The sequence below is a fragment of the Dryobates pubescens genome, chromosome 25 (assembly GCF_014839835.1).
Source record: "Dryobates pubescens isolate bDryPub1 chromosome 25, bDryPub1.pri, whole genome shotgun sequence".
Classification (NCBI taxonomy): Eukaryota; Metazoa; Chordata; class Aves; order Piciformes; family Picidae; genus Dryobates; species Dryobates pubescens.
In genome coordinates this window covers 5,621,011-5,636,003 of record NC_071636.1, presented here as the reverse complement: position 1 = coordinate 5,636,003, position 14,993 = coordinate 5,621,011, and the positions used below count along the sequence as shown (strand labels likewise).

General features: G+C 55.3%; 1 protein-coding gene across 1 annotated transcript in view; it reads left to right on the top strand.

Annotated features, from left to right (window-relative positions):
- Window positions 1-5,583: 5,583 nt before the first annotated feature.
- Window positions 5,584-14,993, top strand: part of SGSM1 (small G protein signaling modulator 1) — a 56,337-nt gene continuing 46,927 nt past the window's right edge. Inside the window, exons 1-2 of the mRNA XM_054173030.1 lie at window positions 5,584-5,673; window positions 5,758-5,801. Coding sequence (XP_054029005.1) covers window positions 5,655-5,673; window positions 5,758-5,801 — 63 coding nt within the window. The 5' untranslated portion in view covers window positions 5,584-5,654. The remainder of the gene's footprint in view (window positions 5,674-5,757; window positions 5,802-14,993) is intronic.

The following is a 14,993-nucleotide window of genomic DNA, read 5'->3' as shown; positions in this document are numbered from 1 at the left end:
GCCCTGTGCTCAGCACTGCTCAGGCCACACCTTGAGTCCTGTGTCCAGTTCTGGGCTCCTCAGTTTAGGAAAGATGTTGAGGTGCTGGAAGGTGTCCAGAGAAGGGCAACTTCATTCCATTCCCTGTCAGCCCCATGGTGGTTTTGCTACCCATTGGTGTTTAAAAGCTCCCAGCACTGAGGCACTGACCCAGCAATGCTGCTGCTGTTCCTCCATCCCTCACAGATCCACCCCCAGGTCCTTCCCTGGTGAATGAGCTGTGAATGCACCCAGTGCTGCTATCCTGCTCCTCCAGCTCCCACCTTCTCCTCAGGCACCTGCTTGCCCACAAGTGCCACTGCTCCTCTGCTCTGACCCGCTGATGTGGCTGCCTCTTCCCTGGCATCAGGTCAAGGCTGCTGCTGTCAAGTTGATGAGGACAGAGCTTTGAAGTCTCAGTTGTTTGTAGAAGCTGCAAGGTGGAAAATCCACTGCAGGTTCTGAAGGCTGTTGGGGAGGGGAGGAGGAGGAGGGCACGGGGAGGGAAGTGTTCTAGAGATGGTTTTCATTGGAAACAGAGATGGAACAGAAGAAGCTCCATCTAAAGATGAGGAGGGACTTCACGAGTCTGAGGGTGCTGGAACCCTGGAGCAGGCTGCCCAGAGAGGTGGTGGAGTCTCCATCTCTGGAGATATTCAAAACCTGCCTGGATGTGTTCCTGTGTGACCTGCCTTGGCAGTGGGGTTAAAATTGACCATCTCCAGAGGTCCCTTCCAACCCCTGCCTGCATATAGTTCTGTGTGATTGTGAGGAGCTGCACTCTCCAGCCTCAGCCTTGGTGATCTGGGGGCTCTGAAAACACTGGGCTTGCAGGGGCATCCCAGCTCTGTGACCTGTTGCAGAGATGAGTTGTTCTCAGAGCTTTTCCAGCCCCTGTGTCTGTGTTGCTCCACCCTGGGTCCCTGTCTGCACTGCATGGGCCTCAGTGTGCTCACCAGTGACACACCAGGCAGGTGTTATCTGGGCAAAAAGGGGCAACAGGCACAAACTGGATCCCAGGAGGCTCCATCTGAACAGGAGAAGGAGCCTCTTTGCTGTGAGGGTGATGGAGAAGAAACTTCTTTGGTGGGAGGGTTCTGGAGCCCCGGAGCAGGCTGCCCAGAGAGGTTGTGGAGTCTCCTTCTCTGGAGAGATTCCCAACCCACCTGGCCACTGTGATCCTGGGCAAGCTGCTGTGGGGGACTGGATGATCTCCAGAGGTCCCTTCCAATCCCTGCCACGCAGAGATTCTGTGGCATAACCCACAGCTAAAGCTGGGGTGCTGGGTCTGAAGTATTTACTGTGGCTTGTGGAGGGGAAGGGGCAGCTGTAGGCAGCTGGATGGGGGAATCTCTGCCTTTTCCTTGCTGCAGCTCATGCTCCAAGGGCTGTTTTCCCACCTCCTCCCCCCCCCTGCTGTTGAAACCCCTCCAAGCATCATGGTCAGAAGGACTTCCTTCATCAGTTTCTTTTTTTCTTTGCTTTAATAGTTGTATTTCCTGGTCACTTCCTTTCTTCAAAGGCAATCACTTTTGAGTTGAAGTGCAGAGCTCAAGTCAGACTTACCCTTGAGTTTCCAGTGAGGTGGAAGCTGGGTGGTTGTTTTTTTCTGGAGAGCCAGTTTGATTATTGGAGGAGCAGATTGCTTTTATCCTACCTGCTCATCCATGCAATGAAATGCAGAGAAGTCAATTGTGGCCTTAAAAAAAAAACAATGATCCTCTTTAAGCCACGGAGGCAGCAGCGGGGGGAAGCTTAATTTAATTAGCCTGCTACTCTGAGATGCAACTTAATCACATTAAGCCCAGATCAAGGTGCTCTCCTTTAAGCTCTCCTGACTTCAGAAAACAGGGGCCAATTGTTTCTCACCTATTCTTTAATCCAGGGAGAAGCAGAGTTTTCCAAGGAAGCAGCAAGGCTTGTGGAGAGCTTCTTCCTGTGCTGCTCTTCCCAGAAGGAAGGCCACTCATCCAGCACAGCTCCCACCTGCCCCACAGCACCCTGTGCCTGGGGAGAAAGGAGCCAGGCAAGCCACTCATGGCCCTTCTCAGATGGTCTAAGTGTTGCCTTATTTGGTCCATGAGCCAACCTCTTGAACCCAGCTCTCTACGACTCCCTGAGGGGAAGCTGTAGCCAGGTGGGGGTTGGTCTCTTCTCCCAGGCAAGCAGCACCAGAACAAGAGGACACAGTCTCAAGCTGTGCCAGGGGAAGTTTAGGCTGGAGGTGAGGGGAAAGTTCTTCCCTGAGAGAGTTGTTAGCCATTGGAGGTGGTGGAGTCCCCATCCCTGGAGGTGTTCAAGAGGACGTGGGACTTGGTGCCATGGTTTAGTAGTCATGAGGTGTTGGGTGACAGGTTGGACTGGATGATCTCTGAGGTCTTTTCCAACCTTATTGATTCCATGAACATGTAGATGCCACCCAGAGAAGCAGACTCTATGATTCTGTCTGCAGAGGCTGACCAGATTTGTGCAAGGTGTCCCCTTTAGGGAATCCAAGTGTGGGACATCAGAAGCTCCATCTAAACATGAGGAGGAACTTCTTGAACGTAAGGGTGACAGAGCCCCAGAACAGGCTGCCTAGGGAGGTGGTGGAGTCTCCATTTCTGGAGACATTCATAACCTGCCTGGATGTGTTTGTGTATGACCTTGTCTAGGTGACCCTGCCTTGGCAGGGGGCTTGGACTCAATGATTTCCAGGGGTCCCTTCCAACCCCTACCATTCTGTGATTCAGGGTCAAAGCTTTGACAGGCAGCCCAGGCTACCCTGGCTGGCAGCTGCTGCTGGTCTATGTCAGACAGTCTCATCCTGGGCTGCAGAAGCTTCAGGGGGGACCAGAGCTGTGCAAGGTGCCACGTGTGACACATCCATGCTGTGCCCTGGCCCCTTTTCAGCTTCAGCAGCTGCTGCTTATGCAGAGCCAGGGCTCTGCAGCGTCCCTGTGACAGCTCAGGGTTGGAAGGGTGAACTGGCTGTCTCTGTCCTCTGTAATTGGATTCACTGTTGATAGGTGATGGAGCTCCTACGTGGTGTTTTATGAGCCTGCAATGCCTTCATCATCAGTGTTTATTAGCCTGGCTTAATTGCCCTCTCAAGGCTGGAAGTCCTGCTGGTCGTGGGTACACAGTGATGTCTCTGTGAGCACAGCCTCAGCCCTGGCTGGCTGAGCAGGTCTAAGACACAGATTCCAGGATGCTGGGGCCCTCTGGAGATCATCTAGTTCAATCCCCCTGCTCAAGCAGGGGCACCCACAGCAGCTTGCCCAGCATCACAATGTCCAGGTGGGTTTGGAATCTCCCCAGAGGAGGAGACTCCACAACCTCTCTGGGCAGCCTGCTCCAGGGCTCCAGCAGCCTCACACCAAAGAAGTTTCTCCTGCAGTTCAGATGGAGCCTCCTGGGGTCCAGTTTGTGCCCATTGCTCCTTCTCCTGTCAGTGAGCACCGTTGAGAAGGGTCTGGCCCCATCCTCTTGACAAACCACAATCCCTGATGTGACACAGCAAGTCCTGTGTCACTCACAGGAGTCCCAGCCTGAGGAAAAGGAGTTTCCCTGGGCTGGGATCAGAACCCTGAGACTCAAGACAACACTCAGTGACTGCAAACAGGAGCTGTGACCCCTGCCAGTGGCACCTAGAGCTGCCCAGGCTAGATTCCCAGGGATCCCAGAGAGGCTGTCAGCAAGGAGAAGGCAGCCCTGTTGCTGCAGCTCGGTAACACTCGTGCTGCCAGCTCCACAGGCTATTTAGCAAGCAAATAAACAGCAGAAAGCAAACAGTGTACAAGGAAATGGGTTTGCTCTCCAACGGATGTGGCACAGGTCTTCTCCTCACCCCTGTGCCAGCAGTCAAGTACAGAGGGGGTGAATCCTGATTAATGCCAAAGCCAGAGCTCCATCCTGTTCTTGTAGCAGACGAATGGCCAGCCTGGGTGGCGGAGGGGAGGGTTCCTGCCATCCTCAGGCCCACTAAGCACCAGCATGGAGCACAAGGCAGCTGCTGTGACAGGGAGGATGCAGCTCAGCGCTGGGTGTGGGGAAGGAGCAGTACCCAGGGATGGCAATCTGGGATGGGAACTCCATCCTGGAACAGGATGGGAGCTGCTTTACTCTACATGTTGGGATTGAGTCCCTTCCCCAGTGATGCCAGCAAGGACCAGCTGTGACTCTGGTTTAGTCTGGAGCAAAGGAGGCTGAGGGGAGACCTTACTGCTGTCTAAAACTCCCTGAAAGGGTGTTGGAGTGAGGTGTGTGTCTGTTCAGCCAAGGAACAAGTGATAGGACAAGAGGAGATGGCCTCGGGTTGCACCAGGGGAACTTTAAAGTGGATGTTAGGAAGAATTTCTTCACTGATAAGGATCTCCAGCCCTGGAACAGGCTGGATAGGGAGATGGTGGAGCCACTACCCCTGGAGGTATTTAAGGGTTGTGTAGGTGTGGTGCTTAGGGACATGGTTTAGTCAAGGACTTGTCAGTGTCAGGCTAATGATTGGACTTGATGATCTCGAAGGTCTTTTCCAATCCAGGCAATTCTGCACTGCTGTGGCTGCTGTGGTGGCTGGGTGCTGCTGCCCTCCTGCTAATGTGGTTTGTAGTTATTGGAAACTGGACTGCAAAGGAGCCAGGATCCTGTTACTATGGAAATGTCCTGGAACAGCAAATGAGGGAAGAGAAAAACAGAAGACACATTAATGGGAGCTGCTAGGCAGGGCTTTCTCTGGAGGGGCTGTGATGTTCATAGGTGGCATCCAGGGTCTCCTGTGATAGGTCTTCTCAGCTCATTATTGCCTCCCTGGGATGGAAGAGCCCACAGGAACGTGTTTGGATGGCACGTGGCTGTGGGAATGTTGTCCCTTCACACCTCCATGTGACTCCTAAATCCCCCTATGATGCCAATACCACCAGCTGCACCAGCCCCACATGCAGGGACTCGCCTTGGTTGTCCCACCCCCGTTTTCCCCATCCCTGGGCACCTTGGACCTGGTCGAGGGGTCCTGGGGTGGGGGAATCCCAGTCAGGGGAAGCCAGGTGAGACTCACGGAGCTGGGGGGGGGTGGGAGAGGGGCACTGGTTATGTCCCCACTTAGGGGCTGAGTGCAGTTGAGGCCACCCCCACGGGCTGGAGCCCTGCTGGGGTCACCCAGTTAGAGTCCCCCATTAAGGGTCCGGACCCTGTTGAGGCCCCGGGCCCAGATGGGGTCCCCCCCCTCCGAAGGTCTGGGCTGAATTGGGTCTCCCCTCGAGGGTCTGGGCCTGGCTGCGACCCCCTTGAGGTCCGGGACCCGGCTGGCATCTCCCTCCCGAGTTGAGGTCCTCTCCGTTAGAGCCCGGCTCCGGCTGGGGTCCCACCCGAGGGTCAGGACCTGCTTGGGGTCGCTCCCTCTGAGGCTCCGGGGTGCCCGGACCCGACGGCGGTGCCCCGCCCGAGGGTCCGCGTCCGGCCGCTCGCCCCGCGAGGCTCGCCCGGCGCCGGGGGTGCCGGCCGCCCGGCGCCCGGTAGCCGACGCGGATTGGCGGCGGCAGCGGTCGGCCCCACCCCGGCGGGCGCGGCCCGGTCAGCCCGGCCCGGCCCCGCGGCTCGGAGCGCAGCGGTGGGCTCCGTCGCCACAGCCTGCCGGCGCTGCGGAGCGGAGGAGCGCGGCCATGGCGGCGGCCCCGGCGGGTAAGGGCGGCGGGGCCGGGGGTGCGGGTGGCGGGGCCGGGAGCGGGGCCGCACTAACGGGCCTCTCCCCGCTTCTCCCCACAGAGGCGGAGACCCGGCAGCGGCTGCTGCGCACCGTGAAGAAGGAGGTGGGTGCGGGACGGCGGCGGACCCGGCGGCAGCGGCTCCGTGGCCACCCCCCGCCTTCCCCGGTCCCTTGTGGCACGGCTCGGTGGCGGGCGGCTGCGGCGGGACCCTCCTCGCAGCGGAACCCCGGCCCCCCGGGTTCGTCTGCCCGCAGCTCCGGTGCTGCTGCTACTGCAGCAGGGAATTTAAGTCCTCCCCCAAACCCCTTAACCCCAGGCAGGGCTACGGTCGGGGCGTGAGCCCACCCCGCGGCTGCTCGGCTCCCGGGGAGGTGGAGGAGCATCCCTGCGGCACCGGTGAATTTTGGCATCGCCATGTCCTGTATCTCCCCCAAATCGCCTTTGCCGGTGGCATGAGCCGCTCGCACAAGTTGTGATTTTCCGCAGGGTAAAGGGGGATGGATGGCTCCCGGTGCTCCTCACCTTGGCGGCTGGGCTGGACCTCGCTCGCCGCAGCTCCCTGGCAGGGTGGGTGTTGGGGAGCCCAGCCCAGCCGAGAAGATGGGGACCACGCACACGACTCGATGGTCTTAAAGGTCTCTTCCAACCTAAAGGATTCTCTCTCTGCTCACGTGTCCAGTGCAAAATGCGTTTTCCATCTGCTTGCTCTGCTCTCGCTCTCTCTCGGGCACCTTTAACTCTGTTAGTTTATGCTGTGTTTGCTGCTGAGCTGCCTCAAGGTCCTTCTGCCTGCACAGAGCTCAGCGTTTATCGTGTGTGTGGCATTGACACAGTGAGCTAAGGGGAGGTGGAAACATGGAGCTGAGAGTCCCGTGGCTCTGCCACGTAGTTTGAGTGTCGCTGGTGCACGGAGGTGGGCTGCGAGGGGCCGTCTGAGCCACCTGCGCGTTGCTGCGGAGTCTGAAGGGGCTGGATATGGTGGGGCTTGCTGCAGGAGAGCCTGGGCTTGCTCTGCCCCGTGGCAGAACGTTGGATTGCCGGGAGCTGTTGTCATCTCCTGCCTGTGGTCTGTCCCCGTAGGTCGGCTTCCCTGGGATTTTGGAGGGTGTGCTGTGTGACGTTCTGTCTCTGGTCTTGGGAACATCTTGATACCCAGCTTATGGGCTCCAGAACGTGGAACATCCCTGCTGAGAGTAGAGCAAGAGGACCCGTGGGTGGCAGGTCTGGGGTGGGGGGGCAGTGCCAGCATGTTGGGCTGTGCATCCAGACCACTTCCCACCTCTAATCCTGTGCCGGGTGTGGTGGTAAAGGAATACTCCTGGTTGCCGTGGCAACGGCTATTAAAGCAGGCAAAGGGTCTGACATTTATTTAGTGTGGTGGATAAAGCTGACATCTCATTATTGCTGTCTGTCTGCTACTGCTCCTGAGCACAGAGAGGCAAAACAGCAGACTGCACGTCGACTGCCGCGGCAGGATGGGGGCTGAGGATTGTCCATGGCCTGCACCACTTGGCCAGTGGGCAGGAGCTTCCTCCCAGAGACTGCTGTGGCCTCTGCAGGCACCTGAGCCTCTTCTGCTCAGTGTTGAGCTTCTCTCCCTTTGCTCTTCCTCCAGGGCCTCAGTGCTTGAAGTGGTGATGCTTGTGCCTAGGGGAGGAGAGCTGAGGGTTGTGTCGTGCCCTTCTGCTGCCCTTTGGCAAAATAAACACATGGTACAGGAGCTTGGTGAGTGGAAGGAGAGAGGTGGTGTAGGGGGAAAGCCCTTCTGCCCTGTGGCAATGCCACCAGCCAGCATGTCGTGGTGCTGTGACCTGGGTGTGTGCTGCACGCTGGTGGCTCTCCAGCAGCCCTTTAGCAAGGGGCAGAAGACTTTTCCTGGTGGTCTCAGCCTTGGGGCATCGGTGCAGAGGTGGGTGCTTTGCCAGCACCAAGTGGTTGGCCTTACCTTCAGGTTCCTCCCAGCTTGGTGCCTGCTGGAAGCCCCAGTGAGGTGGGGGAATTCCATGCCAGACCCCTGCTGTGTGCTTCCTCCACCTGGGCTTTGCTCTGTTGGGATTCAGAAGTCCTGGGGAACCGTGATCCCACAGTGATGCAGTTGTTTAGCAGCGTCCCTGGAGCTCCCTGCTCACTAGGGCCTGTTTTGCTCACGCACTTAGGTTTTTTTCTTCCTCTTCTAGACTGACTCCAGGTTAAGTCAGGAGCTTGTGCAGACTCCCAGGAGTAGTAGGAAGGTCCAGCTGAAGAAATCTTATACTATTTTTCTTTTATTCCAACTCTTGGAACTTTTACCTTTCACCCAGCTGCATGTTTTCACTTCATGAGACCATAGCTAATGAGGTTTGGCTTCAGCTGTGGACTCTGCTTGACCTGCTGGGAGCAGGTGAGCTCCCTTTAGCTTGGGGACAGCCAGGGATCAGGCTTGGGGAGGCCACACCACCTCTGTCATCCTGGTGTGATAAGTGGATGAATAAAATACTGTGCAGACAAGGTCTGAGGAGGGCAAACAGATAAGCTGCAGTGAATCCAAATTACCCAATGCTCTGCAGTGAGCAAAGGGACCTCGAGATTTGGTTGTTGCCATGGTTAATATGTTTGTATTTTGGAGAAGCCCTGATCTGCAGTAGGTTTGCAGGTTGAAATCAGTGGTGCTATCAGATGGGGGGGGTTATTTGCTCCCCCCTCCCCCCCATATGCTGCTGATAAATCAAACTCATCCTGCAAGCAGCAAATTAGGCTGGAGGTGAGGAGGAAGTTCTTCCCAGAGAGAGTTGTTTAGCCATTGGGATGTGCTGCCCAGGGGGGTGGTGGAGTCTCCATCCCTGGAGGTGTTCAAGAGGGGATTGGATGTGGCACTTGGTGCCATGGTTTAGTTAGCCATGATGTGTTGGGTGCCAGGTTGGACTGGATGATCTTTGAGGTCTTTTCCAACCTTGTTGATTCTATGATTCAGTATGTCCAGAGAAGGGCAACAAAGCTGGGGAGGGGTTTGGAGCACAAACCCTATGAGGAGAGGCTGAGGGAGCTGGAGTTGCTTAGCCTCGAGAAGAGGAGGCTCAGGGGAGACCACCTTGCTCTCTCCAACTGCCTGAAGGGAGGTTGTAGCCAGGAGGGGGTTGGTGTCTTCTCCCAGGCACCCAGAACAAGAGGACACAGTCTCAAGCTGCACCAGGGGAGGTTTAGGCTGGAGGTTAGGAAGAAATTCTTCATAGAGAGAAATATTGCCCCTTAGAATGTGCTGCCCAGGGAGGTGGTGGAGTCGCCATCATTGGAGGTGTTTAGGAGGAGACTGGATGGGTTGCTTGGTGCCATGGTTTAGTTGATTAGATGGTGTTGGGTGATAGGTTGGATGCAATAATCTCAAAGGTCTCTTCCAACCTGGCCTGGTCTATTCTATTCTATTGAAATTTGACTAGTTTTCAGCAGGCTGCAAGGGGAGGAGTGACAGTATGATTTTCTGAGCCCTGCTTCCTCTCCTGCAGGATAAGAATCAAAGAATGGTTTAGGTTGGAAGGGACCTTAAAGATCATCTCATTCCAAACCCTTGCCATGGGGGGGACTGCCTGGGAGAAGAGACCAACCCCTTCCTGGCTACAACCTCCCTTCAGGCAGTTGTAGAGGTCAAGAAGGTCTCCCCTGAGCCTCCTCTTCTCCAGGCTGAGCACCCCCAGCTCCCTCAGCCTCTCCTCATAAGGCTCCATGGCACTTTAGGACATGGTCATGGCACTCTGGGACACGGTTTAATGGCCACTATGGTGTAAGCTGAAGGTTGGACTCCCTGATCTTGGAGGTCTTTTCCCACCCAAACAATTCTATGACTCTTTAAACCCCCAGGCCCTGACTTAACCCAGCTTTAATGGATCATTTTTTTTTTTCCCAGCTAAAAATATTCATGCAACCCATGTCTTTGCTGAGTTTCTTTTTTTGACACCAGAGGAGAATCCTGTGGTGTGTGTTTGATGAGCTCCAGGTAATTGCAGTGCAGACAGGAATAGGTGGGAAGAAGCAGGTGTTCCCCGTGGAACACAGCCTTGTGCTGCAGCCTGCTGGAAAGTGAGCTGCTTGGAAAGCTGAATGGAACATGAAGGTAAACAGTTGTCTTGTTTGTTCTTTGGCCAAAAAAAAAAAAACCCACCACCCTTCATTTATATTTAGCTTGCCACTCAGCAGGAGGCTTTAAGTCCTCCTGCCTCTCCATAGCCGCTCTGCCTGCGCTGGACATTTTGCTGCCTCTTCTCGGATCTGGTTGTTGACTGACCACAGCCTGGTGGCTGCTGGGCCCTGGCCTCCCACTGCCTCTATTGGTTGTCTTTCAGTAACTTGAGTGGTTGTCACTGGGCAGCTGTTGGCTCATTCTGTGATAGTATCATAGAACTGCTTGGGGTGGAGAAGCCCTCTGAGATCATCCAGTCCAAGCATCAACCCAACACCACCAGGGCCATCAAACCCTGTCCCACAGTGCCATGGCCACACATTTCTTGAGCACCTCCAGGGATGGGGACTCCACCACCTCCTTGGGCAGCCTGTTCCAATGCCTGAGCACTTCTGCAGGAGGGAATTTTTACCTCCTTTCCAACCTCAACCTCCCCTGGCACAGTTTCATCGCATGTGTTTCTGCATCAGGAAGTGTGTGACAGCAGGATTAGGGGAGTGATTGCCCTCCTGTATCTGCACTGGTGAGGCCACACCTCAAATACTGGGTTCAGTTTTGGGGCCCCTTACTCCAAGAAGGACCTCGAGGTGCTGGAGCATGTTCAGAAAAGGGCAACAAAGCTGGTGAAGGGCCTGGAGAAGAGGGCTGGTGAGGAGCAGCTGGGGGAACTGAGAGGAGACCTCCTCACTCTCTGCAGCTCCCTGAAAGGAGCCAGGTGGGGGCTGCTCTCTTCTCCCAAGGAACAAGTGGTAGGACAAGAGGAAGGGGCCTCAAGTTGCCCCAGGGGAGTTTTAGGTTGGATGTGAAGAACAATTCCTTCCCCTTGAGGGTTGTCAAGGCCTGGCCCAGGCTGCCCAGGGCAGTGGTGGAGCCCCCATCCCTGGAGGGCTCCCAAAGCTATGGCGATGCGGTGCTGAGGGCCACGGCTTAGTGGTGCCCTGGCCCTGCTGGGTTTATGGTTGGACTGGATGAGCTGAAAGGTCTCTTCCAAGCAAATCAATTCCATGGCTCTGCAGGGAGAGCAGGCAGTGTCTCTCCCTCCCACCCTGGCGATGCCGTGTCCCCACTCCTCGGCCGCGTCGTCTCCATGGCTCAGTAAGATGCAGTTACTGCTGGGAGTGACCTGTTTGCAGCTTGGCTTTGTGTTCCTGGAGCTTAGCTGCAGAGGATCAGCTTGCAGGTGTCAATGCCAGCGACTCCATTCTGGAGTGGTAGAAAATTGGGAATTAATTTGCTGTTCTTAGGAGTTTAAAATTTAATGGGGATCGCTTTAAAGGCGCTCAAGGCCAGTTCGAGAGGGAGGGGGGAAAAAAGGGCCTCTGTGCAGCTGTCAGAAGCTCCTCAGGCAATCATGAAGATGAGGATGATAAGCTGCAGGTTTGTAAGGGAAGCTGCTGTTTGCAGAAGGGCCTTCTGCTGCCTCTCAAGCAGCTGGGTCAGCCTCCTTCAGATGTTCCTCGATCAAAAGCAAACAGAGGGCTTTAACGCAGCCTTTCTTGGATGCCTGCATCGATTCCCCTCCCGAAGAGAGGATTGCTAATCACCAGGGACCATTTTCCCTCCTCTTGAAGATGAAAGCAGGGGTGTGCACAAGTGCTCTCACACTGCCCAAACCCCTGCCTTGCTCCTTCAGACCCAGCGCAGGGTTTGTGCTGCTTTCCTCCGTCTCTCGCAGCTCTCCTCAGCCTTCAGGGCAGAGGAGATCTGGCTGCCAGGGGGGAGCCTCCTTCCTCCCCACCCAGCCCTCTTCTCTCTGCTGCCAAAATGTCAGCCTCTCCTTGTGGCTCTCTGGCTGTTGCCATGGCAGGACCTGGTTCTGCACTGATTGGGGACTTCAAAGCAATCCAGAGCTGGGTTTTGCACCTGGTTGCGGAGCAGATCGTGTCAGCTTGCAGAGCAGGTAGTGTCAGTCTTTGCTGCATGAACCCAAAACTCTTCACAGTATCACCAAGGTTGGAAGAGACCTCGAGGATCATCGAGTCCAACCTGTCACCACAGACCTCATGAGTAGACCATGGCTCCAAGTGCCACATCCAGTCTCCTCTTGAACACCTCCAGGGATGGGGACTCCACCACCTCCCTGGGCAGCACATTCCAACGGCGAACGACTCGCTCGGTGAAGAACTTTCTCCTCACCTCCAGCCTAAACCTGGCACAGCTTGAGACTGTGTCCTCTTGTTCTGGTGCTGGTTGCCTGGGAGAAGAGACCAACCCCTTCCTGGCTACAACCACCTTTCAGGTAGTTGTAGAGGGCAATGAGGTCTCCCCTGAGCCTCCTCTTCTCCAGGCTAAGCAACCCCAGCTCCCTCAGCCTCTCCTCCCAGGGCTGTGCTCCAAACCCCTCCCCAGCCTTGTTGCCCTTCTCTGGACACCTTCAAGTGTCTCAATGCCCTCCTTAAACTGAGGAGCCCAGAACTTCTCAGAGGTACAGTAATTGTTGGACTCCATGACCCTGAAGGACTCTTTCAGCCTAAACAATTCTCTGATTCTATCATTTAGGATAGGATAGAATAGAATTAGCCAGGTGGGAAAAGACCTTTGAGATCATCCAGTCCAACCTACCACCCAACACCATCTAATCAACTAAACCATGGCACCATAGTGCCCTATCCAGTCTCTCCTTAAACACTTCCAGTGATGGTTAGCAGCTTTCTGGTGTGATGGGTGCAGAACAAAACAGCCCTGCTGGGCTCTGGTGAGGCCACATCTGCAGACCTGGGGCCAGTTCTGGGCTCCCCAGTTCAAGGAGGACAGGGAACTGCTGGAGAGGGAACAGCAAAGGGCTGCAAAGATGCTGAGGGGACTGGAACAGCTCTCTGAGGAGGAAAGGCTGAGGGAATTGGGGCTTTCTAGGCTGGAAAAGAGCAGCCTGAGGGGGATCTGATCAAGGGTGGGTGTCAAGAGGATAGCACCAGGCTTTTTTCAGTGGTCCCCAGTGGCAGGACAAGGGGTAGTGGGCACCAACTGGAACATCAGAAGCTCAATCCAAAGATGAGGAGGAACTTCTTGAATTTAAGGGTGAGGGAGCCCTGGAGCAGGCTGCCCAGAGAGGTATCATAGTATCAGTCAGGGTTGGAAGGGACCACAAGGATCATCTAGTTCCAAGCCCCCTGCCATGGGCAGGGACACCTCACACTAGATCAGGCTGCCCAGAGCCTCATCCAGCCTGGGCTTAAACACCTCCAGGCATGGGGCCTCAGCCACCTCCCTGGACAACCCATTCCAGGGCTTCACCACTCTCATGGGGAAGAACTTCCTCCTCACCTCCAGCCTGAATCTCCCCACCTCCAGCTTCATTCCATTCCCCCTAGTCCTATCACTCCCTGAGCAGTCCCTCCCCAGCCTTCTTGTAGCCCCCTTCAGACACTGGAAGGCCACCATGAGGTCACCTCAGAGCCTTCTCTTCTCCAGACTGAACAGCCCCAACTCCTTCAGTCTGTCCTCACAGGAGAGCTGCTCCAGTGGTGGAGCCTCCATCTCTGGAGGTCTTCAAAACCAGCCTGGATGAGTTCCTGTGTGACCTCTCTACGTGCCCCTGCCTTGACAGCGGGGTTGGATGATCTCCAGAGGCCCCTTCCAACCTCTACCACTCTGTGATTCTGTGGAAGCTTCAAGATGAGGCTTTGGAAGCAGAGAAATGACTAAAGCTTTCCCTGAAGTGTTGCAGTGTCTTTCCTGAGCGTCTTGCAGCTCGTGGTAGCAGCAGTGCCAACAGATGGCAGGGAGATTTGTGTTTCACAAGCCCAACAGGAATAGAAGCAGCTATAACATGATCTTAAGTGATCCCAGCTCAGTGGTGCACGTATGGATGAGCTGATGCCCTGTGAGGAAAGGCTGAGGCAAAATATTGTCAGCAAACAGACATCACTGGGAGCGTTCCTCTTGGCCCCAGGGGCCACAGGTTGCATTTGGGACCCTCCTTTCATGCCTTCTTGATGTCTCTTCCAGCACACTCTCCTAATGCTCAGAGTTTATGTGCTGTGATGCCTTCATCCACCCCCAGTGTGCTGTGCCCTTACAGGGGCAGGCCAGAAGTGAGAGGGCTTGGGGTTGGGGTTGATCTTTGTGTCCCAGAGCTGGCACTGTGGACACTGAACCACCACAAGCCAAGCTGAGAGCTGGAGATGAAAACCAGCCTGGGGCTTCTGCTGGGGAATGTCTTCTGGGGTGAGCTGGTGGCTTAGTGGACTGAGTTGGTCTTTGCAGAAGTGTGGTGTTAGGAACTGGTTTGGCCAGAGCCAATAAGGCCTTCTGCTGAATGGTCATGTAAGCAACATCCTAAACCCCAAAGACTGACAGTGAGAAGTTAAGAGGTCTTCTGCTGTGTCTGGACATCCATCCAGGGAAGGGTTTAGGTGGGATGAGCTGATGCAAAGCCTGAGGCAGGCAGTTGCACTGCCCACATCCTCTCAGAATCCACTTTGCCTAGAGGACAACCAGACCCTGACCATCACAGTGCCAGACAAAAGTGGTCTGCTCACCAGCAGCAAAAGCAACAGCTCTGAAAAACCCTAGCAGGCACTGGAGGAGCCTTAGGCATCTTCTCCTCTTGCCTAGTTCTTAATAGGCTGCAGGAAGGTGATTCCCATCCCAAGGAAATATGCAGGGAGAATCCCAATAACCACCCAGCACAAACCAGGACTGTGTTGAGAAGCTACAACTGCTGGTGGGTAAGAGGACACAGTCTCAAGCTGCACCAGGGGAGGTTTGAGGCTGGGTGTTAGGAAGAAGTTCTTCCCAGCAAGAGAGCTTGGCCATTGGGATGTGCTGCCCAGGGAGGTGGTGGAGTCCCCATCCCTGGAGGAGCCTGGATGAGGCACTTGGTGCCATGGTTTAGTTGATTAGATGGTGCTGGGTGATAGGTTGGGCTGAATGATCTCTGAGGTCTTTTCCAACCTGGTTAATTCCATCCTTTTCCATCCTCTCCATTGAAATCTCAATCATTCCTTCACCATGAACTTTAATCTGCTCTTCTAGGTGCTGAATCACCCCCCCCTCCCCCCAAAACTAAACAAACCAACCCCAACAAACCCAAAAGCCCTTCCAAACCTAACCAGAAGCCTTCCCCACACTGCTGACAGAGGCTTTAAACATGCTTGGCTTTTTTAATTCACTCAGGAGCTGGGGGTTTTTTCCCCTTCTCA